The 27,988-nt window shown below is 40.5% G+C and overlaps 2 protein-coding genes across 6 annotated transcripts in view; both read right to left on the bottom strand.

The window, feature by feature from the left end:
- The window catches only part of LOC127643782 (adhesion G protein-coupled receptor E3-like), a 31,622-nt gene extending 25,892 nt beyond the window's left edge, over positions 1-5,730 (bottom strand). The window contains exons 1-6 of one of the 5 annotated variants that reach the window (XM_052126658.1): positions 5,707-5,730; positions 5,297-5,353; positions 5,002-5,043; positions 835-891; positions 686-742; positions 535-591 (exon numbers count right to left, since the gene is read on the bottom strand). In XM_052126658.1, coding sequence (XP_051982618.1) covers positions 535-591; positions 686-742; positions 835-891; positions 5,002-5,043; positions 5,297-5,318 — 235 coding nt within the window. In that variant the 5' untranslated portion in view covers positions 5,319-5,353; positions 5,707-5,730. Of the gene's footprint in view, positions 1-236; positions 294-385; positions 443-534; positions 592-685; positions 743-834; positions 892-5,001; positions 5,044-5,296; positions 5,354-5,706 lie in introns of all 5 variants that reach the window. The other 4 variants (XM_052126661.1, XM_052126663.1, XM_052126659.1 and 1 more) reach the window with 4 other exon arrangements.
- A 12,541-nt stretch (positions 5,731-18,271) lies between these two features.
- Positions 18,272-26,896, bottom strand: LOC127643783 (adhesion G protein-coupled receptor E3-like). The gene is made up of 13 exons (XM_052126664.1): positions 26,717-26,896; positions 26,527-26,549; positions 26,366-26,437; positions 26,073-26,262; positions 24,823-24,942; positions 24,463-24,644; positions 23,291-23,464; positions 22,927-23,133; positions 22,251-22,483; positions 19,467-19,536; positions 19,296-19,387; positions 19,049-19,211; positions 18,272-18,772 (listed from the first exon to the last, which is right to left on the bottom strand). The coding sequence occupies exons 1-13, from the start codon at positions 26,889-26,891 to the stop codon at positions 18,686-18,688; spliced, it is 1,788 nt and encodes a 595-aa protein (XP_051982624.1). The 5' UTR covers positions 26,892-26,896; the 3' UTR covers positions 18,272-18,685.
- Between the last annotated feature and the right edge of the window lie 1,092 nt (positions 26,897-27,988).

Here is a 27,988-nt window from a genome sequence, read left to right on the forward strand (position 1 = left end):
GAAAAAAAAAATAATTAATTTATATTAATTCTACAAATCTGCTAAAACGAAACTTTATCCGAAAAAGAACGCAGTACTCTACATTACCAGCAGAAGCTGTTTCTGGTGTGGTTGTTGTATAGGGAACATTAATGATAGAAACATCTGGAAAAAAAGTTAAAATAATTTTATGATTAATTCTACAAATCTGTTAAAACAAAACTTTATCCGAAAAAGAACACAGTACTCTACATTACCAGATATAGTTAATTCTGTTATGGCTGTTGTATAGGGAACATTAATGGTAGAAACATCTGGAAAAAAAGTTAAAATAATTTTATGATTAATTCTACAAATCTGCTAAAACGAAACTTTATCCGAAAAAGAACACAGTACTCTACATTACCAGATATAGTTAATTCTGTTATGGCTGTTGTATAGGGAACATTAATGGTAGAAACATCTGGAAAAAAAGTTAAAATAATTTTATGATTAATTCTACAAATCTGCTAAAACGAAACTTTAGCCAAAAAAGAACACAGTACTCTACATTACCAGCAGAAGCTGTTTCTGGTGTGGTTGTTGTAGAGGGAACATTAATGGTAGAAACATCTGGAAAAAAAAAAAAAACATATTTTAATATTAATTCTACAAATCTGCTAAAACAAAACTTTATCCGAAAAAGAACACAGTACTCTTACATTACCAGATATAGTTAATTCTGTTATGGCTGTTGTATAGGGAACATTAATGGTAGAAACATCTGGAAAAAAAGTTAAAATAATTTTATGATTAATTCTACAGATCTGCTAAAACGAAACTTTATCCGAAAAAGAACACAGTACTCTACATTACCAGCAGAAGCTGTTTCTGGTGTGGTTGTTGTATAGGGAACATTAATGGTAGATACATCTGGGGAAAAAAAGTTAAAATAATTTTATGATTAATTCTACATTACCAGATATAGTTAATTCTGTTATGGCTGTTGTAGAGGGAACATTAATGGTAGAAACATCTGGAAAAAAAAGTAAACATAATTTTATGATTAATTCTACAAATCTGCTACAACAAAACTTTAGCCGAAGATTGACATCCTGCATAAATGTCCAACATTTTGTGATAATATCTCATTCTGTTCAAGAGATATTTAAGTAAATGTGGCCACACCCAGTTTTAATGTTTTGGTATAACATTGCGACGGTATCGAAATTTAGAGCTTTTTTGACAATTATTGATATTGGGACTCCAGAGTATCTCTCTTCACAGGTGTGGTTCCAATCAGACAAACAGCCTAGGACTAGTTAGTTAATTTAAAAGTTTTTTTTTTAAATAATCTTATATATTTAACAAACAATTTGATTCACACCAATGTATCTTGAGGCAAAGTTTTTCAGAATGAGTTAATCTACCATATGGTATGAACAATATGTGTCCGAGTGAATCACAGCATTACATACAAGGATTTACAAGCATGAAAACACGATAGCGCCTCCCGGTGGCCAGTTGTTTTCAAATTTTGCACAGACCTCTTGTGCCAAGAGACAAATAGGCCTAACACATTTTGTTCAAATCAGCCTTTTCAAACTCTATCTAATAGCTGCTAAAAGTTGATTGGTCTATGGCAGACATGTTTTTCAAGATATGAGACTGTCCTCATAGACTTTGATTGCACCTTGGACAAAGACACTGCATGCAAAATTCCAAATTCCAAGTTGATCGGACCAAGGGTTCCAGAGGCGCACAATTGTTTAGTGTCCTCAGAATGACCCCATATATATATATTATATTTGGTGATCATATCTCATTCCGTTCATGAGTTATAACCGTTTTAGTAAAAGTTGCCCTGTTTACTATGTATGCTTTAGCTTTCCGTTTGACGATGAATCGAAAGTTCAAAATTCTTTTGATAATTTTTCATATTGGGACTTTTTCTGCACTTGTTTTATTCTGATCGGGGGAACAGCCAAGGACAAGTTTGTTTATTTCAATTTTTTCAATCCAAAATAGTGGTGAAACGAAAGGGCAGAACAAACTTTGTATGGTATTCCAAAAGATTCGATATGCATATTTAGGACCAGGACGGCGATGGAGTTTGGCTTGATCACTTTGTTGACGAATGTCATATAGTAGGTGGACATGAGCCTGATCTCAGCTGCGTTGGATCCATCCTCGATGCATTGGATCCAGTCGTCGACTGCGGGAACGTCGGAAGGTTCTCCGGACCAGGGAAAGAGTGGTAATTGAAATTTGAATGGTGTGGTTATGGTGGCAGGTTTGAACAAAGTGTTCTGAGCCCAGGGTAGGAAACAGTTCCAGTCATGTTGGTTGACTTGACAGTGGGCTCGGAGGAATTTACCCAGGTCCTGGTTTAGCCGTTCGACCTGACCATTAGAATGAGGGTGGTACCCAGAAGTCAGACTCACATTAACGTTGAGTAGTTTGAAGAAAGCCGACCAGACTCAGGAGGTGAGTTGAGGACGATGGTCTGAGACAATGTGCTCAGGAAGGCCATAAAGGCGGAAGACGTAATGGAACAGACTCTCTGCACATTCCATGGATGAAGGGAGTTTGGGTAGAGGGATGAATCTGCATGCCTTAGGGAATCAATCCACCACATTTAGGATGGTGGTGAAACCCTTAGAATTGGGTAGATCTGTGACAAAGTCTACAGCCATATGGGACCAAGGACGTCGAGGGGCAGGAAGAGGCTGAAGGAGACCAGACGGGAGCTGACGAGGAGATTTAGTGGTAGCACATACTTTGCAGTTTTTAACATAGTCAGCTACTTCAGAAGTTAGGTTTTGCACTAACCTGAATGTGGCTTGAGTGCCTGGATGTCCCGAGCAGACCGAGTCATGAACCCACTGGAGAACTCTATTCCTTAAGGAACAGGGAACGAAGACCTTATCAGGAGGGCAGCCATCGGGAGTGGGTTCCTGGTTCTGAGCCTGAGTGATATCGGCCATGAAATCTCACTGTACAGGAGCAACTATGAGGTTTGATGGAATGGTGGAAGTCACAGGGTTGTTGTCACTGGAGAAATCATAAATGTAGGATGGAGCCTCTGCCTTGGTATTCTTAGACCCAGGTCGAAAGGTGATTGTAAAGTCAAATCTGGAGAAGAAGAGAGACCATCGGGCTTGACGAGGATTTAGACGTTTGGCTGATTGAATGTACTCTAGGTTACGATGGTCCGTAATCACCAGAAATGATGATGCTCCCCCTCTAACTAGTGTCTCCACTCCTCAAATTCTGTTTTCATGGCCAAGAGTTCTCAATTGGTGACATTGTAGTTTCTCATGGCCGAAGAGAGTTTGCTTGAGTAGAATGAGTTTAGTGGGAGATCCTAGTCACTGAGAGAGTACTGTGCCTACTCCAGAGTCAGAAGCATCAACTTCTAGCACGAATGGAAAGAGGAATCTGGATGATGAAGAATAGGGGCAGTGGTAAAGCTGCTTGAGATCTTTAAAGATGACATTTTAGTCTAGTTTAGTTTTTTGGCTTTACCAAAGAGCAGAGAGGTGAGTGGGGCAGCTACCAAGCTGAAACCTTGGATGAAATGCCTGTAGAAGTTGGCAAAGCCAAGGAAGCATTTTAGCTCCTTAATGGACTTTAGTTGGAATTTGGAATTCAACTTTAGGGTGTTCGCTACTTAGGCCAGTTTCACTTTGCATGTGTAAACACAGCTGCAACGTAACTGCAACAGCAGACTCACGTTAACACTGACAGCATTTCTGCTGCACTGAGCTGAGCAGCAGCTTTACACAAAAAATAAAGTGGTTACTGGGTTACCACATTGAGTATTACCTTTAAAAACAGGAATAAACTATAAAATGGTTATGGGAAGTGGGCAACTGAGAATTATTACAAACTTGATCATCATTTGAGGAGGATCACAAGTACATGCAAATAGCATGCAAATCACACGGAACAGAACATAAACCCCAAAGTCAAGCTACAAACTGTTTAGATTGACCAGTAACCACCTACATAGACAGAAAGCAGCCTCCTGGCCAATATGTTAAACACCACAGGTCATTCATTTAAAAGACATTTTAAATTACATTTATTGTTCATTCAAGAAAATAGGGCAATTTTTGTGTGATATATATATATATATGTATGTATATATTATCTGATTGTTCACATTATGAGTAAGGCTGCAACTACAGTAACTATTAATTTGATAATAGATTAATCATTAGCTCTTAACCAATTATTCAGCTTGTGCCCCAACTTTAAAAGTTGTATTAAACGTGCTTTTAAAAATACCTCTAAATGACATTCACTGAAGTAAAGGGAGAAAAATACTTTTTATTAAGTTTAAGTCAGTAAAGAAATTTAATGTAAACAATCCTCTTGTTATCAAGTGTTTTTGTCTTGTTTTCCATTTAAAATTGTCTAAAAATACATTTACTTGAGAAGCAACATATAAGATATTTAGACTTGCTTTAAGAGAATGCATCTTAAACATAAGTGTATTATTTGTGTATCACTTGTTCATACTTCTGCGAGTGCAGTAAAGACAAAATATTCTTATATTCAAGATTTATTCTCTAAAAGTCAAAAAATCCGATATGCTGCTTCTCAGGTGAATGCATCTTTTTTTTTAAAGATTTTTAGATATTTAAAAATATTTGTCATTGCTGCACGGGGAGGATTTTTTGATGAGAACTCTTTGAAGTAGTTTAAGATGTTCTGAACATTTTGTTCAAATTGTAATAGTGATTTTTCACGTTATTAATGTCCTGACTATACATTTGGATCAGCTGGATGCCACTTTGGTGAATAAAAGTACCAATTTCTTTCCATAAGAGCAAAATCTCTACATTACAAATCTTTTGCCGCCAGTGTATGCTTCTTCAACTACTATAATACTAATAATAATACTGTGTGGTCAAATGGCAATCCAGATGCAACCTGATACTTCACCTACTTCAAAAACTGTGTTTAAAACGGTCAATAGACGAATGTGTTATATTCATTTACAACAATAAGCACCACTGGCTCGCTCACACTTACACAGTAAAGCAGAGATGGTAGTCAAGATTCCCATTAAAAACCCTGTCATAAAAAACGAAGACACAATTAATATAAATTCATTTCATATACATGAAACATTAAAAACAAATTCATTTGAATGATTCAAATTAAATAAACAAATATTATAAAATAAGAATAAGATTATAATAGCAGGTTATTATCTGAAATCAGTGCCTGGAAGTGCTGTAATACAAGACTTTTGATTGTAATCTGGCCTTTAAAATACACATCAAATGAGTCCTGTTTGATAAATCATGACAAGCAATATACTTACTTTTAAGGATGGTGGGAATCATTGTCAAATTTTAAAGTCCACTGAGTTTCTATAGAACTTTGAGACAGAACATGTAAACATTGGAAAAGATGCAATAATTATAAATAATGTAAACTCTTCTGTCAAACAATTGGACATTTCAATTGTGCTTATGAATTACAAAATATATACTATAAATGAGGAGAGATTGTTTTTAATCAGTTATTGTCAAAGTGTAATAGTATCAGAATACATATAAAAAGGTAATATATATAAATATATATGAACTATGATATCTTTAGAAAGATATCACACACACACAAAAAGGATAAAAGCAACAGTAAACCTTGACTGGTTCATTGACAGCAACACTAAATCAATTTATTTTCTCAGAAATGTCTCATTTCATGTATGTATCAATAGAATCTTACCTGTTTTTACATGTAGTAATCTACACCTGGTAAAACTGAGAACAATTCATGTTTGTGTGTGTCAAGAGTGTTTATAGAGCCGTTATCTGTTCATCAGCCACCTGAGGAAAATACACAACATCATTTATTTCCGCCCTGCTCAAATTCAAATTCATATGCAAATGTATCATCCACAAACACAAACATATCCAGTGCCTTGTTGAAGTATTCAGACTCTTCAGTAGTTGTCTTATATTCTGAATGAAGGTCCTTATAACATATTTTAAGTCATTCATAATTAATTAATATGGCATTGTAGAATATATATTTATATATATATATATATATATATATATATATATATATATATATATATATATATATATATATATATATATATATACATATATATAATAAACATTGTTAGCATTTTTTAAGTATCCCTGCATTGTGGGACGTTTAGCATTATTGTTTTATATATAAATCTAAGAGATGGCATTTTAACATTATGAATAAATGGATACTTTAAAAACCCAAATCTGTTTTATTACAAAAAGTAATTTTGACTCCAAAATATGCCCAGGTTACAAACACAACCACACTTGTATTTCTATCTTCATGGGGAAAAAGTTGAGAAAGGGGCAAATTAGGACTAATAACAATCTGACAAGTTGAAATAAAAAGTGATTTAAAACAAGGAATATTAAACAGATGAGGCAGTTAATGAATATAAGGAGCCTCCAAACAAAGCCTTGTCCTTTAAGCGCAAGGATAAGTCGAGAATTTGCCAGTGTATGTGTCAGCAAATAATCCAGTGCTTTAAGGAAATGGAACCCAAAGTCGGAAGGATTTGGGGGATTTTCACCTCTACAGTGCGCAAAATAATGAAAAAAGACTTGAGGAATTCGGTCAAATCTCTGTGCATGAAGGTTAACGACGAAAACAACTGTTGACATTCCAGGTCTAAATATGGGACTTTTTTTTTTCTCAGCGGGGCTCTTGCGCGAGATGCTTGGCAACTGTTAAAGAGGTCCACATAGAGCTTGATTTTAGGGTGAAACGATTGAAAAACAGCATGGATTGATGCCAGAAAGCATGTTAGGTGCTAACACATATGCTTTAATACAACAACCACATTCTTATCTTTTTTCACTTTTAAAAAATAATCCTTTTTGCTAAAAGAACAAAGCTGCAATCAGTGGAGAAATACTATATTTTTCTGACAAATGTTTTCTTTCCCATACTTAAGCTTTAGCCTTTTCTGATTAAAAGCTCAACGAAACAGCATCCCATTAAAAATTGGGCTCATCGTTTCAAAAATTTGCCTTCTTAGTTCATTCAAGTCTTAATTTCGACTTTCGACGCATGTAGTCATGTGACAAAACAACATGACATTTTTACATTAAAACCAGTTTGAGTCCAAATATTAGTCTCTAGTTTCATCTGATATGCCATTTTTTACATTTGAGCGATTTATCACGAAACGGCACGCTTTTAAATACAATGACCACATTCATAGACTGTATGCTCGGTTTCAGTTAACATATCTTATATTTACTGTGTATTTTCACATTGAGAGTCAATGGATGCATCCAAAAACTGTAATATGTTGCTTTCAGAGGCTTTATATGGAGTTAGGATGAACACAAGGTGCATTTCAAACTGCTTTGAGACCAGAGACCAGACATCACACTGGAGGTTAATCATTCACTTAATAGGGAGCAAGGGAGCATTCTACAACTCTTTATGCAGGTAAGTGCATTCAGCCCAAACATCCTATTTAAAGTTCAGTTTCAGGCTGCAGATGATGTTTGGATCACTCAACATGTTTGACACACATGGGACAATGATCATCAGTACATAGATTCACCATTTATAATGGATCATTTTATTTTAACATGGTTGGCAGTGATTGGATGATGCTGGCCGTTAGTTTGAATCTGAATAATTTATGCAATTTCTAATATAATGTCTGGAACATCTGTCCCGTCTATTGAATTTTTAGTTTGTTTGAAATCTATGCTACACGTTTGACTGGATTACCTCAAAGTAAACAAACACCGCTGTACTCATCGATGGCCTTCGACAGGACTGCTATGTACAATATTAAATAGGCTGCTTGATTCCCTGTCCATCGTCCATGTCCAGTGGTGCTGGAGCACGTGGACTTTGAATTCGGGTCGTGTTGGTGGATTAATTGAGGATGTTCTGCTTTCTGTTGCCCATCTTGGCCTGTTGGGAGTTTTTCTGTTGGCCCTCGCCAGTTTCAGCGGAGAGCTCCCTACTTGTATTTTTCTTTCGACATGGTTTTATTCTACTCATCTCTGGATTTATGGCATTTGAATTCCTCATCCCGCCTGTCAGATGGAGTTTATAATTATTGTGCTGCTCTTGGAATTGTGCGTCGCCCCCAGTATGTCCATCGAGATGTCACTGCAGATTACCGACGGATTCCTCTGACAGCCACCACATACCGGCCATCTGGTCTTCACTCGGTTCAGTTTGAATGACATGTCACTGGTCCTACTCACAATATGGGCCATACATTAGATCTTGTGTTATCTTATGGTCTATATGTCGTTCTGAAGCGTTTAATAAATCTTGTACTTTCACTCTTGATAATGTCGCTCTGCTCAAGCCAAGGAGAGTTAAGGGTGTTTCACAGCCTTGGTTAAATGACGTCACCCACGCTGTCAGACAGGAGTGTAGAAAAGCTGAGCGCAAGTGGAAAAGAGGCAAACTTCAGGTCTCTTATGACATTTTAACAGTGGCGGGCCGTGCATTTTAAGTCTAGGCCTTCAGTGTGATTTATGCCATTAGGAAAACCCAGTTTCACATTGAATAAGACACCCTATGTAGATTTACGAATAGAGTCCTCACCACTACCATCCACCCCAATGGAGCAGCTGAGGCCATCCGCCGGAGGACGGAGGAGCGAGGGGAGGAGGGGCTCCCAACAAACTGCCTGGAGCGGTTACCGCTGCCAGGGGCAGGGGAGACCCCTACCGTCCACCAAAAATGTGGCGGGGCGTTCCTTCCGCCAGGGGCTGGAGGTCTACCTTCGATCCATCCGGGGAGGCACGGCTGTCGTCCATTAGAGGGCGGAGGAGTGGCCGTGGACCATGCTACGGCGTATCGGAGAACTGGCAAGTAAGTGTCTCTCCTCTCTCTCTGTAGCACACACACATTTTAATGGATAGGGTTTCACAAACCTATGAAAAAATTATTCAAGTTCCTTTTTGATTTAAACTATGTCCAAAGTAGCCTATTGCTAGACCTGTCATGTTCATTGCAATGAAAAAAATTAATTAAAAAAAATATATATATATATATAAAAGATTCATCTGTTTAATCTACTCTGCATCGTTTTTCAATCTAAGCAAAATATTAGGCCTAATATCAGCCGAGTCACACAAGGGCTTTACAGCCCCTATTTTATCGTACCCAAGGGGGGGGGTTGCACTAAATTCTGGAACTGCGTGCCTTGAACAAAGCCTTACACAGGCTTCCATTCAAAATGTTGACGCAGAAGCGCATCTTGGAATCAGTATGACATCAGGATTGGTTCACGACCATCGACCTGAAGGAAGCGTACATTCACATATCAATCCTTCCTCGACACAGACCCTTTCTTCGGTTTGCCTTTGAGGGATGAGTATACCAGTACAAGGTCTTCTCTTTCGGTCTGTCCCTGTCGCCTCCTGGGCACTGGCAAGGGCCGCCTCTATAACAGACATATGCAGAGCAGCGGGTTAGGCTACATCCAATACATTTGCGAGGTTCTACAACCTGCGCATAGAACCGGTTTCAACCCGAGTGTTACGGGGTAACAACAGGAAGGCCGGTCAGCCGGTTGGGTTTATTGCTTGCATTTGTACCTTTCCCCTTTCAAGGTGATAATGTGCGCAATCTTGTCCACAACAGTTTCCTGCAACTGGTGAACACTGGACGCCTCTTTAATTTCTTAAGCATTGTTCGGTGACTCCGTGGAGGAGTAATGCCACCAGGTCAGTACTCGTGGTATGCCCCTTTTCAGGTTAGCCCACAAACTTGGGGTCAGAGCTCCATAGGTGGTGATTCCCCCCTCGGTAATCCTGTATGATGCGTTTACACTGTTCGGTTTCCCCTCAGGTGAACCCTGTGTTTCCCCTCGCCAGAGCTTTCTCTACATGTCAATTTCAGCATTGGTAAGTCCACATAAGGTATTCTCCACATGTTAACCTCCCTCCGGTAGGATGTGGTCTCCATAGTGCCCTCCTTCCTGGAGAGAAAAATCAGAAAAGGCTCTGCCAGAAGCCTCATTGGTTAAGTGCCTTCTCCCCCCTTAACGGGACTATGGAGATGCCTTACCTAACTCGCTGGAAGGTCACAACGTGATTGAGTGCTCGCTGCAAGGCACGCAGCAGCTTGCTTGTGTCCACTCTTCCATACCTCGTGACACGGTTCAGCACCTACAGCATTTCCTGTAGGAACCCCTAGTGTCACTCCATCGACACAACGTTGAGTGAGTGACAGACAGGGAACATTTTGGTTACTGATGCAACCTCTGTTCCCTGATGGAGGGAATGAGACGTTGTGTCCCTCCTGCCGTGGCGCTGAACCGGCCACTGACATGGCCGGGACTCTCTTTCAGCTCCTCAGTATAAATTTGAATGAGTGGTGCACACCATCTCCTTTTATACCCATATGTCCAGGGCGGAGAGTGGCATGCACATTCCACTCACCAATTCTCATTGGCCTTTTCTATTTTAAGCAAAGGTTATTGGGGCTCTCAAGATCTAACCCCTAGTGTCACTACATCGACACAACGTCTCATTCAGGCCATATTTTTGAATGTATTAACATGCTCCTGGTTCAAAGTATCTTATTTATTTATTCATTCATCTATTTAAGTATTTTAAATGAAGTAGTTTGTGAATGGAGCAGAGACTGTTTTCAAAAGAAAAAAGTTTGAATTTCAAAATAACAAGACAACAAATGAATACTATGAATATGCAGTGTGTGATAAGTGTTCACATTGACTGACCTGAAGCACACTCACTGGAGAGTTTCAACTTCTTACACAGCAAATTTTGTGTCTCTTTTCAAACCCTCTAGCATAACCAAAAGCACAAAGCGTTTCCTCTGAAATCTTCACATGAGTTAATTCCAACAAAGGGTTTAATAGTTTAGATTTCCACCCAACCAGATTTTCCACTGATAAGAAGCCTATGACATACCAAAACATTTGCATGATATGCATTGAACAAACAAATGACAGCAAGAATGGCAAACAGGGAGTGAATCTGTATCTCTGCAACAAAACTTTGTAAGTGTCATTGGAGCGTGACATAAAGTTACCTGAGCAGTTTAGGAACAGCATACCAAATGGAAAATCATACAAATAAAAAAAGGCTTATTAGCAAAGTAGCTGTTTGTGAGTGTTCTAAAAAAAAGGAATAAAAAGAAAAGATTGAATGAATGAATTACACACTTAAAAACCTCACTTCAAAACTCTTGCTACTGTTATTTGTAATTTTGTATTAATGCAGGTACATGCATTTTCTATAAGGTGCATTTGAAAATATTTAAATACTTGGTTTTGCCAATGTATTTCATTCATGTGTTTTTTTTATTTATTTTTATTTATTTATTATTATTATTATTATAAATTTTTTTATTTGCAGCTTACATTACACATACTTTTTCCTCTTACCAAGTGCCGATATGAACTACTTTAAATGAGCAACATTCTATTTGGATGTGCTAATAAAACAAATTAGAAGTAGTTATAGCTATAAAATAAGACTTGAAATAGAGCGAAGGCTATGACATTTAACTTCCAAAAGTAGTATTTTACTGTTAAAAAGAATACAATTACTATTATAATAATAGAATTTAGCATAACAATCTGTATAATAATCTTAAGTAGTGGTTCAAATTTTCTGAACATGGATGCTGAAGTCCTCAGAGTTTTTTGGGCACACTTTTGTTGGTGCTGGGTTTGACACCGGGGAAAGAGTTCTGAAACACATCCTGTACTGCTGTCTGACCTGGACAAGAACAAGATGAGAAGATTGAGTTCAAAGTATGTAGTACGTGCTGAATTCGTGCTAAATTTTAGTTTGAAGAGACGGGTATGATTGATTAGGTTAACAGGACTGTTTTTGGGGACTGATGAGTTGAATTTGAAGGTATTTCAGAGAAGGTATTTTTAATCCCCGTCTGTCGCTCACTTCGACGTTGTGTCGAAGTGAGCTTGGGCTGCGATTACATGCAGGCAGCGTTTTATGAATGGTTTATGTTCTCAGTTCGAGAACATAGCCGTGGCAGTATTGCGGTCGCGGCTTTCTTTTGTCATGAGAGAAAACCACTTCAGCCGCCCCTCGCGCCTCGCCTCCTTCCTACGGGATTGAGGCAGGTGCCGCGGGCGATGAAGGCGATTTGGGGATAATAATGGGCTCCGTTCGCCGGGTAAATCCCCTCGAACCACCCGCCTCCCTGACACGCTTGCTTGCTTCCATCCGAGCTCGGGATGAGTGTGGCCAGGTCCCTTGAGCTCCCGGAATTGGATGACGACATCGCTGCTGCATCGGAGAGCGTTACAGCAGCATCTGATACTGATAACTCGTCTGGGCCGCCACCTTCAGGTCTGTTCGCCCAGTCTGAACCTGCCGCACAGAGGTCCGCTATGCTTTCCCGGGAACCGTGAGCATGAGGCTGGACCGTAAAACCCTGCCCCCCCCCTCACGGCTACTTGATTGGTTCTGTGGGCATGTGCGCCGCTCACAGCCATGCCCCCCTGGTTCCTTTCTTCCCGGACGTGCATGACGAGTAAGCCGCTGGCTTCCTCGCTCCTCCGCTCTCACTACCCTCGACGGTGGAGCGGTCCCAGACCGCTTCCGCCCTGCATGCCATGGCCCCTCCTGCAATCAATACCAGGCCAAGGCACTTTAAAACTTGCACTTGGGTTGTCCTGTTCTTGATGTGCTGCAGGAACTGCGCTCAATAATCGATCGCGCCCCCCGGGCCACGAAGGTCAGAAGCGCCGGCACTCAAACGGGCGATGGCCACCCTTGTGCTCCAGAAACTTAATCTATGGACTGGACCTGGTCGAAATATGGGAGGTAGACAAAGCACACTTTCTCGAACGCCCCTGTCTCCCAGCTCCGTCCATTCGGCGGCACCGTTGACGACTCCGCCCAGCAGTCCTCAGCGGTGAAGAAGCAGATGGAGGCCATTTCACACATCCTGCCCCGCCGCAAACCTGCTGCCATGCCCCATCTGCTCGCTGAGGGCGTCCTCCTGCGGCTTAAAAAAAACGTGCTGCTCCACCTCAACCAAGAGTGGGCCCAGCTCTCCACCCCAGCGTCGAGCACCCTGCAGGAAGCGCACGCCCCCCGTCTCACGCACCCCTTCGAGGACCCGGAAGGCTCCCAAGCACTCCTGAGACGGATGACCCAGAGATCGAGACGTTTGCTCCGGAGTTGGTAAACAGACCACTCCGTCCCCTGGTGGAGGGCCGGGAAGAGAACCTTCAGTTAAAGGTATTGTTTGCAAATTTTTCAATAATAGAGAAATTTCCTCTTTCTGGGTCACCTGGCCCGCAAATGCCGTTCTCACGGCACTCTGCCGCCACACCTAAACAGTCCCGGCATACTGGACACGGACCCTCGCCCTCGCCCCTTCACCAGCCGGCCGGTTCTGACGAGTCCAGAGGAAGCCGCTACAGGACCTCCTCCTCAGTCACTAAACCGCCCCCTGCCGGGTGTGCGGAGCAAGGTAAGTGCTTTGAGTCTTTTCTCAGCACCAGAGCCTCGGGACGCATCCGCGCCTCCTGATGCCATACTACCTGCTCCGCCCTGCTGCGAAGCCCCGCCGGGTATGTCAAAAATAATCGCCCCTTTGGTGCCCCTAGCATGGAGCTTGGATGCGTGGCTTTCACTTCCCAACCCATCACGCTGGCTGGCCCGGACCATTCGATTCGGTTTTGCAATTCAGTTTGCCAGGCCCTTTGCATGTGAAATACTTGCCCGCTCTTGTGTCAACAGTACACATACATGGCTCAGCGCACGGCATGATGGAGGGAACGAGACGTTGTGTCCTCCCTGCCACATCGCTGAGCCGAGCCACTGTAGTGGCCGGACCATTTCCGGCTCCTCAGAAAAATCCTGAATGAACTCAACATATTTCCCCGCTTTTATACCCGTATGTCCGGGGGCGGGGTATGCAAATACTGTCTGCCTAATTCCCATTGTCCTTTTTTCTAGATCAGAGGCATATTCGGTGCTTAAGAGAAACCCCTAGTATCGCTTCTTCGACACAACGTCTCGTTCCCTCTATCAGGGAACGGAAGTTACATCCGTAACCTAGACGTTTTTATCTCAGAGGATGAATGTGTGAGACAGGTGAGATGAAGTTGTTATGGAGGTGAGACAGATAAGGATAAGTAACTGCAGCTGACCTCATTATTGAGGAAACAATGGATCAGGAAGATGAAGGTTCCTTGCTGAGAGTTCAAGATCAGAAAGAAAATCTTCACAACCGTATTGCCCTTAATGAAGATACCCAGAATCCAGGGGCATAATCCTGCAGAGAAAGAAAGAGACTGAATGAGTCTATACTGCCCATTTGTTCATTTTATAAAGTGTTTGAATCAGAATGTTTGTTACTTGGTTTGTTTCATCTGTGAAACTCCAGCGTTCAGTTTTGTGAGAGTTGAGTTCAGACTGACGATGATAAAATTGCTCAATGTTGATGGTTAATGGTTCACTAATTTTAGTTATCAATCTTGAGCACGTAGCCACTACTCCACTCCATTTGCATAAATGTCAGCTGTCTGACCTGTTCACTTACCTATGGTGGGCTGCTGGTTTGCATGATGAGAGCGAATGTTGACAGATAAACACAGGAACACACATGAAGAATGAACATCCAGAAAATAGATTTTTGTGATCATTAATCAATCAAATTGGACAAAAACACAACTTTGAAGTGGATTTTAGTTCTAAAAGGTGCTGATAGCAATTATCAGATATTTTCCTATCTTCTGCCAGACCGCTCTCACTGCAACCCAGCACCAAACATCGGCTGTCCCGGCACCCCGGATGTGGACCCCTCGCCTCCGGACCCATGACTGCTGTCCCCCGGCCGGCCGGTTCTGACGAGTCCAGAAGACGCCTACACAGGACCTCCTCCTCAGTCACAAACCCTGCCGGGTGAGCGGAGCGAGGTATAGTGCTTTGAGTCTTTTCTCAGCACCAAAGCCTCGGGACGCGCTTTTGCCTCCCGACACAACACTGCCTGCTCCGCCCCGCTGCGAACCCTGCCCGGTACGTCAAAAACGATCATCCCCTTAGTGTCCCTTGCGTGGAGCTTGGATGCGTGGCTTTCACTTCCCAACTTGTCGTGTTGGTTGGCCAGGACCATACCTATGTGCGGAGATCGTGACCCTTTTACTCAAAAACGCAATAGAGCATTTCCATCCAGCCAAGATGGAGAAGGGTTTCTGCGGCCCTTAATTCATTGTACCCAAAAAAAGGCGGTGGCTTGCGACCGATCCTGGACTTGCGAGTTTTCAACCGGGACTTGCACAAACTCCCGTTCAAGATGCTCACACAGAAACACATTCTAACATGCGTCCTTCATCAGGATTGGTTTATAGCGGTAGACCTGAAGGACGTGTTCTTCCACATCTCAATCTTGCCTCGACATGGGCCCTACCTACGGTTCGATACCCAGAGACAAATGAAGGAAATGCGGAGTTCTGATGCGGAGATATTTTATTTATTACGTGGTTGCTAGGGTAACCCCATTTGGTTGCTAGGATGTTAATAAGATGATACTCAAAAAGGCTTGCTACCCTGAGTCCAATGAATGAAAACAGAAGTCTCTACATTGTTCTGGTATAGATATGTGATTTGTTACTTGGTTGCTAGGGTAATCCCATCTGGTTGCTATGCATTTACCAATGTGATACTCAAAATGCTCCTTGCTTTCCTGAGACAAATAAACAAAACCTGAAGACTCTACATTGTTCTGGTGCAGAAATATGTGATTTGTTACATGGTTGCTAGCGTAACCCCATCTGATTGTTTGGTAGTTACCAAGGTAATGCTCAATAGGCTCCTTGCTAACCTGAGACAAATGAATGAAACCAGATGTGGCTACAATGTTCTGGTGCAGATGTAATTTGTTACTTGGTTGCTAGGGTAACCCCATCTGGTTGCTTGCCAGTTAACAAGGTGATACTCAAAAGGCTAATTGCTACCCTGAGTCCAATGAATGAAACCAGAAGTCTCTACAACATGCTGTTCCTGAGATCCCCATCTATGCATTTTTAATGGAAGTCAATGGGGTTTGGTTACCAGGGTGCTCTAAATGGAAGCTAGGGTGTGGCTAAGTAGTTTCCATGATGATACTTGAAGAAGGATTGCTCACTCAAGTAAATCAAGCCAACTGTCATTTCTCTAGGACATTCTGATCCAAAGATATCACTCTCAGCCATTTTGAATGGAAGTCAATGGGGTTTTGTTGCTAGGGAGCTCTAAATTGTTGCTAGGGTGTGGATAAGTAGTTTCAATGATGATACCTGAAGTCTGAATGCTCACCCAAGTAAAATAAGCCAACTGTCATTTCTCTTGGATATTCTGATCCAAAGATATCACTCTCAGGCATTTTGAATGAAAGCCAATGGTGTTTGGTTGCTAGGTTGCTCTAAATGGTTGCCAAGGCATGGCTATGTTTTGTCTATGATGATACATGAAGTCTGATTGCTCACCCAAGTAAAACAAGCAAACTGAAATTTCTCTAGGACATTCTGATCCAAAGATATCACACTCAGACATTTTGAATGGAAGTCAATGGGACTGGTTGCTAGGGTACTCTAAATGGTTGCTAGGGCATGGCTAAGTAGTTTTTCAAGTGGATACCTGAAGACTGATTGCTCACCCAAGTGAAATAGCCAACCGTCATATCTGTAGTCCATTCTGTTCCAGAGATATCCCTCTCAGCCATTTTTAATGGAAGTCAATAGGGTTGGTTGCTACGGTCCTCTAAATTTTTGCTAGGGCATGGCTAGCCAGTGACCAGAGATTATTTTGGGCTGATTACTAACCTGACTCAAAAGAGCCAATTGCCAAGTGTCTACAAAATTCAGTTCTGAAGATACCTTTTTGAGCCATTTTTAATTGAAGTCTAAGGGGTGGTTGCTAGGGTGTCGTAAATGGTTGCTAGGGCATGGCCATGCCATTTCCAAGATGATACTTAAAGACTGATTTGTTGACCGAGTGAAATGAGTATGCAACATTCTGATGGGGAGATATGATCCCACAAAATTAATAGTCTTGTCATAGTAGGAAATAATTGTTTTCTTGGGCAAGAGCCTTGCCATAGTATGCCTATGGGGCACTTTTGGGCTGGTTTTAAGGCAGCATTTTACAGTTTTTGGACACATATAGAAATGATGCAATACAGAAATGGGGATAATGGAAAAATAAACACATAATACAATTCCAGACATATGTAAACATATCCCTAAAACAATGTGACAGTTAATCATGTCTGGCAACTTGACAAATATGTTTTCAATATTTTTAGTATGTGTAAAAATTAAGGTGACATTTGATTATCTATAATCATTTTGAAAATCACAGATTTATTTGCAAACTAATATTATAAAAGTCAGAATACATTGTCAGTATACAACTAAATATAGTTGAACTATATAAATGTATTTGATGTAAATGTATCTCATCCGAAACAGGATGCATCTGATTAAAATAATTAATCATGGATCATTTTTTAATCTATAAGTTTCAGAAAGAGTCTGTTTATAATTTGTATTTTTTAGCATTTTAAATAAGATGTATTATTTGAATTATTTTTATATTTCTTATATTAAATTCATTTTAAGTCAAATTGAGGCCCCCTTGGAAATGTGCTGTGGCCCCCTAATGGGTCCTGGCCCCCTGGTTGAGAACCACTGGATTAGAGAATATGGCCAGCTTGTCACTACACTTTAAGAATCAAACAACACAACAATGGGTTGGTATGGTGCCAGCCAGTCCGCTGGCACTGAATCCTCATGCGGACCAAGTGCACCACATATGAAACTAAAGCTGCAACTAACGATTATTTTTCTATCGATTATTTTTCCGATTTGTCGATTAATCTAAAGATTTTTTTTTTTTTTTATAAATCTATTGATTATTTTCTGATTATTTAATTAATCCTTTGGTTATCTTACTAATAAATATTAACTGTAACTTCTGCCATTAATATTGCAATGTTTTATTCAAACATTTTCTGCTAAAAATACTTTACAAATAAAAGATTCCCAACATAAAAAAATAAAGTGCCAATAATTAAAAGGCATCTATCAGTAATACAAATGTCCATCAGTCCAATATAAATTCAGCCCAACATAAATAGTGTAACAAGATTTAGGGCATCATTCACTCAGCATACAGTGACATCCTTTTTATGGAAAAATGCCTCTTCCTGAGACACAAAAACACACCAAATAAAATTAGTTGAAATCTATGAATAATTCATCACAAAAGATGCACACAAAAAATATAAATATTTTAATTAATACACAGTCATTACAAAGGAAATTGTTATTAAGTGGGAGCTTTCTAAATATATTTCAGGTTAATATATTTGTATATTTTATTTGTGTTTTGTTTGCAACTATGATTTCAGACACTTTTTAAACCAGTTACTCTTTCCTCTTGAAATATGTACAAGGAACTTTATATTGTATTTATAGCATTAACTGAAGCAATAAAAAGTATTCAAGTGAGATTTCTCTAAGTAAAAACAACAACATCAACACCAACATGCTAAACAGGAAATCGTGTGTGCTTAAAAAATGAGAGAGTTAATTAGCTTTTCATTAAAAGTATGGTCAGCTGAGACTATGATTCTATTGTGTGTTTTACTGTCAGCATAAAATCACTTGTATAATAACGTCACTTCAGTAGTGCTTCATATTTTCTGAACATGGATGCTGTAGTCCTCAGTGTTTTTTGGGCACACTTTTGTTGGTGCTGGGTTTGACACCGGGAGAAAGAGCTCTGAACCACATCCTGTACTGCTGTATGACCTGGACAAGAACAAGATGAGAAGATTGAGTTTATGGGCTAAATTGAACTGAAGACGTTTAAAAACTGTTCAGCTACCTAACATGTCAATTTGTATATTACATAGTTGTATATTACATAGTATGTTACATAACAGCCACAGGTAAGATGAGGTGTTAGAAGTGTTTAACAGGTATCATTTTTCATCTCAGAGGATGATGTGTGAGTCAGGTAAGACAAAGCTGTTATGAAAGTAAGACAGGTAAAAATGATTCTGTAGAGGAGGAACTGCAGCTGACCTCATTATTGAGGACACAGTGGATCAGGAAGATGAAGGTTCCTTGCTGAGAGTTCAAGATCAGGAAGAGAATCTCCACAATCGTATTGCCCTTAATGAAGAAACCCAGAATCCAGGGGCAACCGAGAACCACAATCTGGGCCAGTGTTTTAAATACCATAATCCTGCAGATAAGGAAAGAGACTGAATGAGACTTTACTGCCCATTTGTTCTTTTCTATAATGTGTTTGAATCAGAATGTTTGTAACTTGGTTTGTTTCATCTGTGAAACTCCAGCGTTCAGTTTTGTGAGAGTTGAGTTCAGACTGACGATGATGCTGATGAAGAGAATCATATTTAACTGCAAAGTGAACAAACAATAATTAATCACCTTCTTTTCCTTTTGATATAAACACGCATGAGAAAATATGTATTCTTACTGCTAGTATGGTACAAACAGGTCCCAGAAAACTCCAGATTAAACCTCTCTCATCTATTTTAATCCAGCAGCTGTTTGGAGGAAGATTGTCAAGTTATAAATTTTTCACAAACATGGAGATGTTGAACATTGAGTCATAATTCCCTATCTGTCACTCACTCGACATTGTGTCGATGAGTTGACTCTAGTGGTCACACTTGGTAGCCCAGACATCTCTGATCTTTGAGAAAAGGCCAATAAGAATTGGCGTGTGGAATTTGCATGCCACTCCCCCAGAAATACGGGTATAAAAGGAGTGCCGCTTACCAGCACACACTCAGATTTCTCAGGGATGGGGCACCATCTGGCACCCGCAACTGGACCTCTGGAATCTCCGTGTCTGGCCCTTGGATGGGACATGGAAGACTTTAGTAGCCTACCACCCGAGGTGGAGACATGGTCACTCAGGCCAGGGCCCCCTTAACGAGGTGCCTGTTGAAATGAAGTGGCGTCTGTTCGCTAATGGCGCTTTTCCATTACCAGTACCAGCTCGCCTCGGCTTGCCTCGCCTCGGCTTGCCTCGACTCGGCTCGCTTTTCGCTCCGTTTTCCATTGCAGACAGTACCGCCACAAATAATACCCGGTCGTCATAGCGACACCGCAGGAAACTGCTGTGACGTAATCTTATACGCGACACACATCCGCTACCCACACACACAGGACAATGGAGGAAATCGAGTGTATGCTGTTTTTGATCCTCGGGATGTGGCTGTTTCTCACAGCAAGAAGACAAACGTTGTTTCATGAGAGGCTGAGGGCAGCAAAACGAAACACTGCTGAAAAAAACAGGAGAGTTTGGGAATTACTACAGAGTTCAGACTACTGAGACGAATCCGGTTGTTCACAGCCGACGCAAGAGGTTAAGTTATGCTAACATAGCTAACGTTTGCATATGTGTAAATACTATACTATCTGCAAAGTATTTAATCAACTTTATAGCTACCAGTATTACGTACTAAAATGTGCATGGTTTATGTGTTTCATATCTGTTTAGCTTTGCAAAGTCGCCGCGCAGACCGTCTGTTTGGGCTTTCAACCGAGCTACCGATTCACTGACACTGGACGGCTGACAGTAGAACAGCAGATCTACAACAAGAAAATATGTCGAGCACGGGTAGTGGTTGAAAACGCTTTTGGTAGACTGAAGGGAAGGTGGCGTTGCCTCATGAAAAGAAATGACTGTGATGTTACAATTGTGAAATCTATGATTCTTACTTGCTGTGCTTTGCATAACCTTTGTGAGAGTCACGGAGAGGACTATGACAATGACTGGGATGCACCTGCAGCAGCAGAGCCTGTGGTGGCAGTGGCACAGGGTGTTGAGGAGGAGGGCAGAGATGTACGAGAGGGTCTGATGCGTTATTTTAATTGCTAAATAAATACATTATCATTAAATATGTTGTCTCTGCTGTTTTTCATTAAAGGTTATCACAGTATACAATCTGAAAATACTTGTTCAAACCCTTGTAAAAAGCAAACCATCAAAAAAGACACTGTTTGTAATAAGTTTCAAAAAGGTTTTATTTAAACACGCATACAAATAGAAAAAATATAATATTAATATAAATTCACACATCCAACTATATACATATGTTACATGTAGTGCAAACATTTAATTAAAATAAACAAAGGGGTTTCAGTCCAGGGGCGGTGGAACAGCATCCCGCCGGTTCAGTGCCTGGACAAGCTGGCTCAGGGTTCCCAGAAAGGCCTGGTTGAAGGACGACATTGCAGCAATCTCCTCTCTCCTTAAAGCCGCTTCGAGTTCTCGGGCATGTGCTGCATCATCGAGTGCCATCTGTAAATGGCGCTCCCGCTGTGCCATAATAATAGTTTTGTAAACTATATCTGTGCAAACTATTTAAAAATGGCGGAGTTATTCTGATTACTCCGTCATTGTTTTTACGTCACATTTTAGTATCGCCTCAGCCTGCTCAGAACCTCGCTGGAGGTGGTACGAAAAAAAGTACCCGAAAGCAGGTACAGGTACAACTTTTACACAGTGGAAAACCAAACAATGTCGAGTCGAGTTGAGCCGAGGCGAACTGGTACTGTGTAGTGGAAAAGCGCCATAAGTGGTGTTCTTCCCGATGTGAAGGCCCCCAGAGATACGCAGTCAGATCAGTGCTTTCCTTTCTGCAGGAGAGGTTGGAGGGACGGCTGTCCCTTCCACCTTCAATGTGTGTGTAGCCACTATTTCAGCACATCACGATGCAGTAGAAGGTAAGTATTTGGGGAAGCATGACTTGATCATCGGGTTCCTGAGAGGCACGAGGGGGTTAAACTTCAGCTCTTGTGGCATTTTCCATTGGGACCCCTAGTGTCAACTCATCGACACAACGTAACTTCATGGTTACTGATGTAACCTTCATTCCCTGATGGAGGGTAATGAGACATTGTGTCCCTCTTGACATAACACTGAACCAACCGCTGAAATGGCCGGGTCTTTGGCTCGGCTGCTCAGTGCGAAACTTGAGTGTGTGTTTGCAAGCAGCACTCCTTTTATACCCGTATATCTGGAGGAGTGGGATGCAAATTCCACATGCCAATTAGCCTTTACTCAAAGATCAGAGATGTCTGGGCTCCCAAGAGTGAATATTATAATTACATTTTAAATATTAAAATTTAAAATAAGTACAACTTGTGTGATCAGACACTGAATTCCATGTTTCTTCTAATACAACTGGGCTTTTCCAGAAGAAAAATAAGAAGAACAGCAAAAACAACTAAATAAAAAATAACTCACTTTTCACTGCCATAACCCTCAGGAACCAGTCCGACAGACACGCCCACCACAAGCAGAGCAATCACATATCCAATCACAATCATGAATCCGCTGCTAAGCACCTCCCTCTGTTTGGAGCTGATCTGTGATAGGTTCTTCACACAGATGAAAAGTAGCACACCTTCAATGAACATCCACACAAAGGAGGAGAGAAAGAGGAAGTGCAGAACGCCTGATATCACTGCACACAACACCTGGGGGGATTCCTTAATATCTAGCCAAAGCACAGGTATAATGGACTTTAAGCAACAATTGCAGACGTGATGGCGATAAGAAATACACTTACATTTAAAACAACAAGAGAAAAACCTCTATTCTAACCAAAGATGGGTAATATATTTAACATATGCATTTTGAGGAAGATGTTTAGGCTACTTGCTGTGCTAACTTCTCATCATTTCTTGTAAAACATAACATCTACTTCCCTAATCTGTCACCACTAGCACTTCTGGTGCACACCGGGTACAAATCACTCAAAGTTCGGTTCATTTGGTTGATGCATTTCTCATACTGACAAGACTTAATAATGCTATTGTTTTCTATAATGTCATTGACATTGTAATGGTTTTTTACCTGGTGAATATGCATGTGATCATTTTAATCTCAAGGGAGCCTAAGTGGCTTGTTTGACTCTCACCTGGTTAGGTTGTATATATTTCAGGAACTGTTGTGTGAGTAAGAACAGAAGATGAGCCAACAGCAGACTCAAGCAGATGTTGATTCGAGCCACATTGTTCACTCCAGGACTCCACCAACAAAAAGAGAAAGTCAACAGGGCCAAACTGAGGAACACCAGCCCCACGATCACCGCCACCAAATTCAGTATTTCCATCAGTCGACTTTCCTGAGGAAGCAAGTCACAGTATATATGGTCCTTGTTCTTGAATGTTTACCGTAAAAGTTCACTATCCTATTTCAGATTGTATTTGAGTTATACTAGTGCATGGAATGCTTGTAACATTTGAGTGAGGTTTACTTTACCAAAACCTCCCCTGTCTGACCTGTTCTCTTATGTCTGATGGTCTGCTGGTTTGCATGATGAGAGCGAATGTTGACAGATGAACACAGGAACACACAGTGTGGCTGCTGTTGGTCTTTACAACAGAACAACCATCTACAATCCACTCTCTGATATTCCAGTACACACAGAATAGAGAACCGTTGGGGTCAGACTCCTTTACAAGGAAGAAAATGGATGCATATCAGGGATCTTAGTTAGCAGTCTACTGTAAATGCGCACTCCGGTAATTTCGTAACCCCACCGAAAGTGACTGCTAAATCCAGAGGAATTTGAGATGTTTGAATTCTCCTAATTATGCTTAGTCAGAGTTTTAACTAACGACAAAGTCATGTACACATTGCCAAGAACAGCCAACATAGACACGATGAGACCGCCCAATTGTCTCGTGAAGCGACCTACCTCAAACTGTTATGTGATGTGTGATTTAGGGGCGAATTCATCTGAAATATTCGATAACACTACACGTACCAGCATGAAAAAAGAACGAATGAATTTAACCACACAGCAGTCTCAGTCTGTGAGTGGCTGAACAGGAAACTTTGTAAAAACATAACTTATAATGCAAAGCGAATACAGTTCTGCAGAAGTTGATCCAAATTCATCAAAATACGAATACAAATGTGATGTCCTTTCCAATAAAATCTTGCTAACATATAGGTGTTTTTGAGGTTGTTTGGTTGGAAACTTCAGGAAAGGTTCGTACCGGCTGTTAAGCACCTTCTTACTGCCATTGGTCAAAGTAATCAGTAGGTGTGGCCAGGTGCTCCACCTACTTTAATGGCAAATAAATGTTCAGTTCAGACAACGTGAACACACTGAGTTGCAGAGTTGCAGAGAAGTAAGCATCTAATACACTCACAACTTCTTCATTCTTCTCCAATTTAGTTTAAGGCAGACTTGAATGAAGTTGCGTCACGTCAGCAAATCAGATTGCAACTGCAGATTTCCGCAAGTTTCATTTGTTTGCATCACACAGTCAGTGAACGGACCGTGGGGGATTCCACCATAATGCTACTGTACATCACATTTCAGTATTGTTTTGTTTGTCACAATGACTTTGAAATGTGTATTAACCCAATTTTTTTCTCGGTTGCTACATCAGAACAGTGGCTGAAGGACATTATGAAGAAGCAGTCAATGAAAGTAACTCACTCTGATGTGTTTCAGGGTGAAGTTGACTGGTTTGGTGAAATTTGTGTTGTCAGTTTTGGGAAGAGTTGCTGAGATCACAGTGGACATCATGGTTTTAACTGTGTCACCTGATGTGTTGAAGAAGTCAGGTCTAAAAAGGCTCTCCATTGTGGTGTAGCTCATGAAAGCCACAGCAGCGGAGCCTATATCACAGATTAACATTCATTTGAAGTCTGAGAGAAAATGTAGTCGTCTGGCATTTTAAATGTCAAATAAATTAGCAAGATACATGAACATTGTAGTGTTGTGGTAATGCATATGTTCAGACAAACAAACTATGTTAATACTTTTTACAGTAACACAGTGATGCTTCTCACATACCGTTATTTTTGACATCTTTTGCAATCTCAAAAAGATCAATTTCCATAGTAGCATTTTTTGTAATAATCATAGGGATTTGTGCCACACTCACTTTTTTTCCAACCACAAGAACTCTGACTTCTACGAGAGAGAGAGAGAGAAAAACAGATATAATCTATTTGTCTGTAGCAGTGGTGATTGTTTTATGATTACACTGGAAGCACATTTGGCTACTTTAACAACGAAGAACATGACGACAAAATTTTTCGGGGCGGCTGTGGTTCAGGTGGTAGAGCGGGTCGGCTGCTAATCGCAGGGTTGGTGGTTTGATTCCCGGCCCACACGACTCCACATGCCGAAGTGTCCTTGGGCAAGACACTGAACCCCAAGTTGCTCCCAATGGCAGGCTAGCACCTTACATGCAGCTCTGCCGCCATTGGTGTATGAGTTTGTGTGTGAATGGGTGAATGAGTTACAGTGTAAAGCGCTTTCAATACTGTTAAGTTTAATAAGGCACTACATAAGTGCAGACCATTTACCATTTAAATTTTGTATAAAGTGCTAAAACTATACAATGCTTTTTGTCATGTTTTCATTGTTAAAAAAGCCCCCCTCTGGAACAAAAGCATCATTATATGATTGGTTAAGCTCTAGTGAAAAAGTAATGTATGTGATTGAAAGCATATGTAATGTAAAAGCTCTATGGTCAAGCACAGAGTGTTCAGCAGCAGAGATACACACACAGTAATCTGCAATCGGACTTAACCATTTCAGCTTTCATAATCGGATATTTCGCCTGTTTTGTTTTGTGGTAAGTCGTAGTTTCAGCAGCTTTTGGGAGAAACATTGCAAACACCAAAAATAGTCTGTGGTGGTTACTGTATATTGCTGACATGTTTCAGTAAGTTGTGGTCTGTTGCTAATATCTATTTAATGTTTTCCCCCTTAACTCAACCAGACTCTGAAATGAAAATGTCTTCCTGACTAGATGTGTCTTGGAGTTTTGATAAGGAGACAGTCTGCGTTACACATCTGCTATCCATTGCTGTTGAGCTATCATGTCAGTAATGGGGTGGCACTTGTCCCAAGCTTAATATGGTGAGACAGTGTGACATAACTGCCTGATTTCCCCAAGGAACCAAATAGTGACACAGATACAAGAGTACTAACAACAAATGAGTGACTATGATTTACGATGATCAGTATGACAGTGGACATACAAAAATAAGCAAATACAAACACACACATAGTGTAATAAAAAGGTCCGTTACCTGTATTGCTGAGACTAATATTTTCATAGGTGACATTATCTGTTGGCACCACCAGTGCAGACACCAAGTTCTCATAGGTTTTCAGTAAAGTGTTTCCAGAAGACACCAATGTTTCTTTATTGCTTCCATTGGAAAGCTGAGCAAGCGACACCTGAACAGAATCAACCTTCTGCAAAAAGCTTCCCGCCATCTAATCAAATACCAAAGATATGTTACTGTACAATGCCAATGACTTCTAAGGTGTTAAACACATCACTTATTGTTTCTTATCCAGGGCTAGAAACTTTACTCACGGTGGGAGTCAATTGAGCTGTGTTATTTGCAATCAGGTCAAGAAAACCAACAATTTCCTCTAAATTGTTGGTCTCCAGGAGGAAAAAAAGAGAAATTTTTAAGATTTATTTTGTTCTTAATATGTTAAGTATCTATATAGAGTGACAAGATTTCAACATACCCCTGATCCATTCATTTTTACATCTAGGATGAAAGAATCATTTATAAGCATTAAAAATGTTCTCATAGTTTGCATTATTTATATAATATTTATCTAATTTGTACAATTATTTATATAGTTCTCATGCGTCTTAAACAGCATATAACCAACATGAAACTGAAGTAACTCGTGAAGACAATGCAGAACACACCATTCAAGCAGTTGCAAATGCGGCCAGTGCTCTTGCAGGTACAAAAATCTGGAGGATATTCATAGTAGCTGTTGCTAATGTTGTAGGACCCAACGCTGCAGGTGCATCCATCACTCTGGTCTTGGCAGGAAAAGGCCTTGCAAGATGTGTTGCGTTTGTAACAGTCCACGTGCATGGAAGAATTTGTGCAGTAGCTTGTGTTCACCAGAGGGCGGCAGTACCAGTACTGTCCTTGAGATTTTTGGATCACTAGATAACTAGTAATTATTATAAGCTGCAGCGCTGAAAAGATGTAAATCCATCAGTTATAATGTTGCATTCATGCAATCTCAAACAGCCATATCACAGTATGTCTTGGCATGTTATAAAGTTACAAGAGTCAAATGCCTGGATAGAGTCGTTTCCTGGAAAACCAAGTATTTTTGACAAATGCACAAAATTGTACATTCAAATTTCATATTCAAACTCCTCTGCAAGGTAGCTTGAAATAGAACTTTAATGATGATAACTGAAGTGGCTGTTGCTCATTAATAGCATCGCGTGATGTATGTTGGTTATATCGCAAGAAACAACAATATATGAGTCTTTGTGCTGCATGTAAATAAGTTATGTCGAAATACATACTAACAAATGCCCTGGGCATATGTAAAGTCTGACTGTATAAATCACTCAACAGTTTGCATGTATCTACACTGTAAAAATGTAAAAATGTTTAAGGCAATATTTGAGGTTCCTCAGATGCCACAGCAGCACCATCTAGACACCTTTCATTTCTCTGAGAATCATACTGTTAGTTCCTGTAAACACTCGAAATAAAACTCAACGGTTCCTTCAGTCTTCCCATTATAAGGGAAAGACTTTAAGGTACTTGAAGTTCCTTGAGTACATAGATCAAATATTTGAGGCTCCTTTTAAGGTTCGGATGGTGTGGCATGTGAAGAACCTCAAACTGAGACAAGAGTATCTGTTCATTTTTTATTTATTGTACATGCAATCGGGTGGACTGGGAAGAGGAATCGGACTGGGATTTTACATAGAAACTGGCCCAAAAGTTGTTGATGGGGGAGGGGGGGGGTCCTTTTCTGCATATCCCTGCCCCCTTCGGCATATCACGGCACTGTTTTGTGGCCCATTCTAATTCCAATCCAGCCCTGCATGCAATAAAGTACATCTAAAATGGTGTTGCCTTGTGTTGTCTCCAATCTTCCCCAAGATACAATTCACTTAGTCTGTAGTCTGGAGTAACTTCCCGAAGGGGTGTTTAATACACTG

Source organism: Xyrauchen texanus, chromosome 5 (genome assembly GCF_025860055.1).
Source record: "Xyrauchen texanus isolate HMW12.3.18 chromosome 5, RBS_HiC_50CHRs, whole genome shotgun sequence".
NCBI lineage: Eukaryota > Metazoa > Chordata > Actinopteri > Cypriniformes > Catostomidae > Xyrauchen > Xyrauchen texanus.

Bases quoted from the DNA above. Each gene is read 5' to 3' on its own strand.
- LOC127643783 (XM_052126664.1), bottom strand. From the start codon at position 26,891: ATGCACGTGGACTGTTACAAACGCAACACATCTTGCAAGGCCTTTTCC. The intron at 26,550-26,716 runs GTGTGTTCTGCA...CTTTCATCCTAG, and splicing joins CATTTGCAACTGCTTGAATG to ATGTAAAAATGAATGGATCA. The intron at 22,484-22,926 runs GTGAGAGTCAAA...GAATCCCCCCAG, and splicing joins AATATATACAACCTAACCAG to GTGTTGTGTGCAGTGATATC.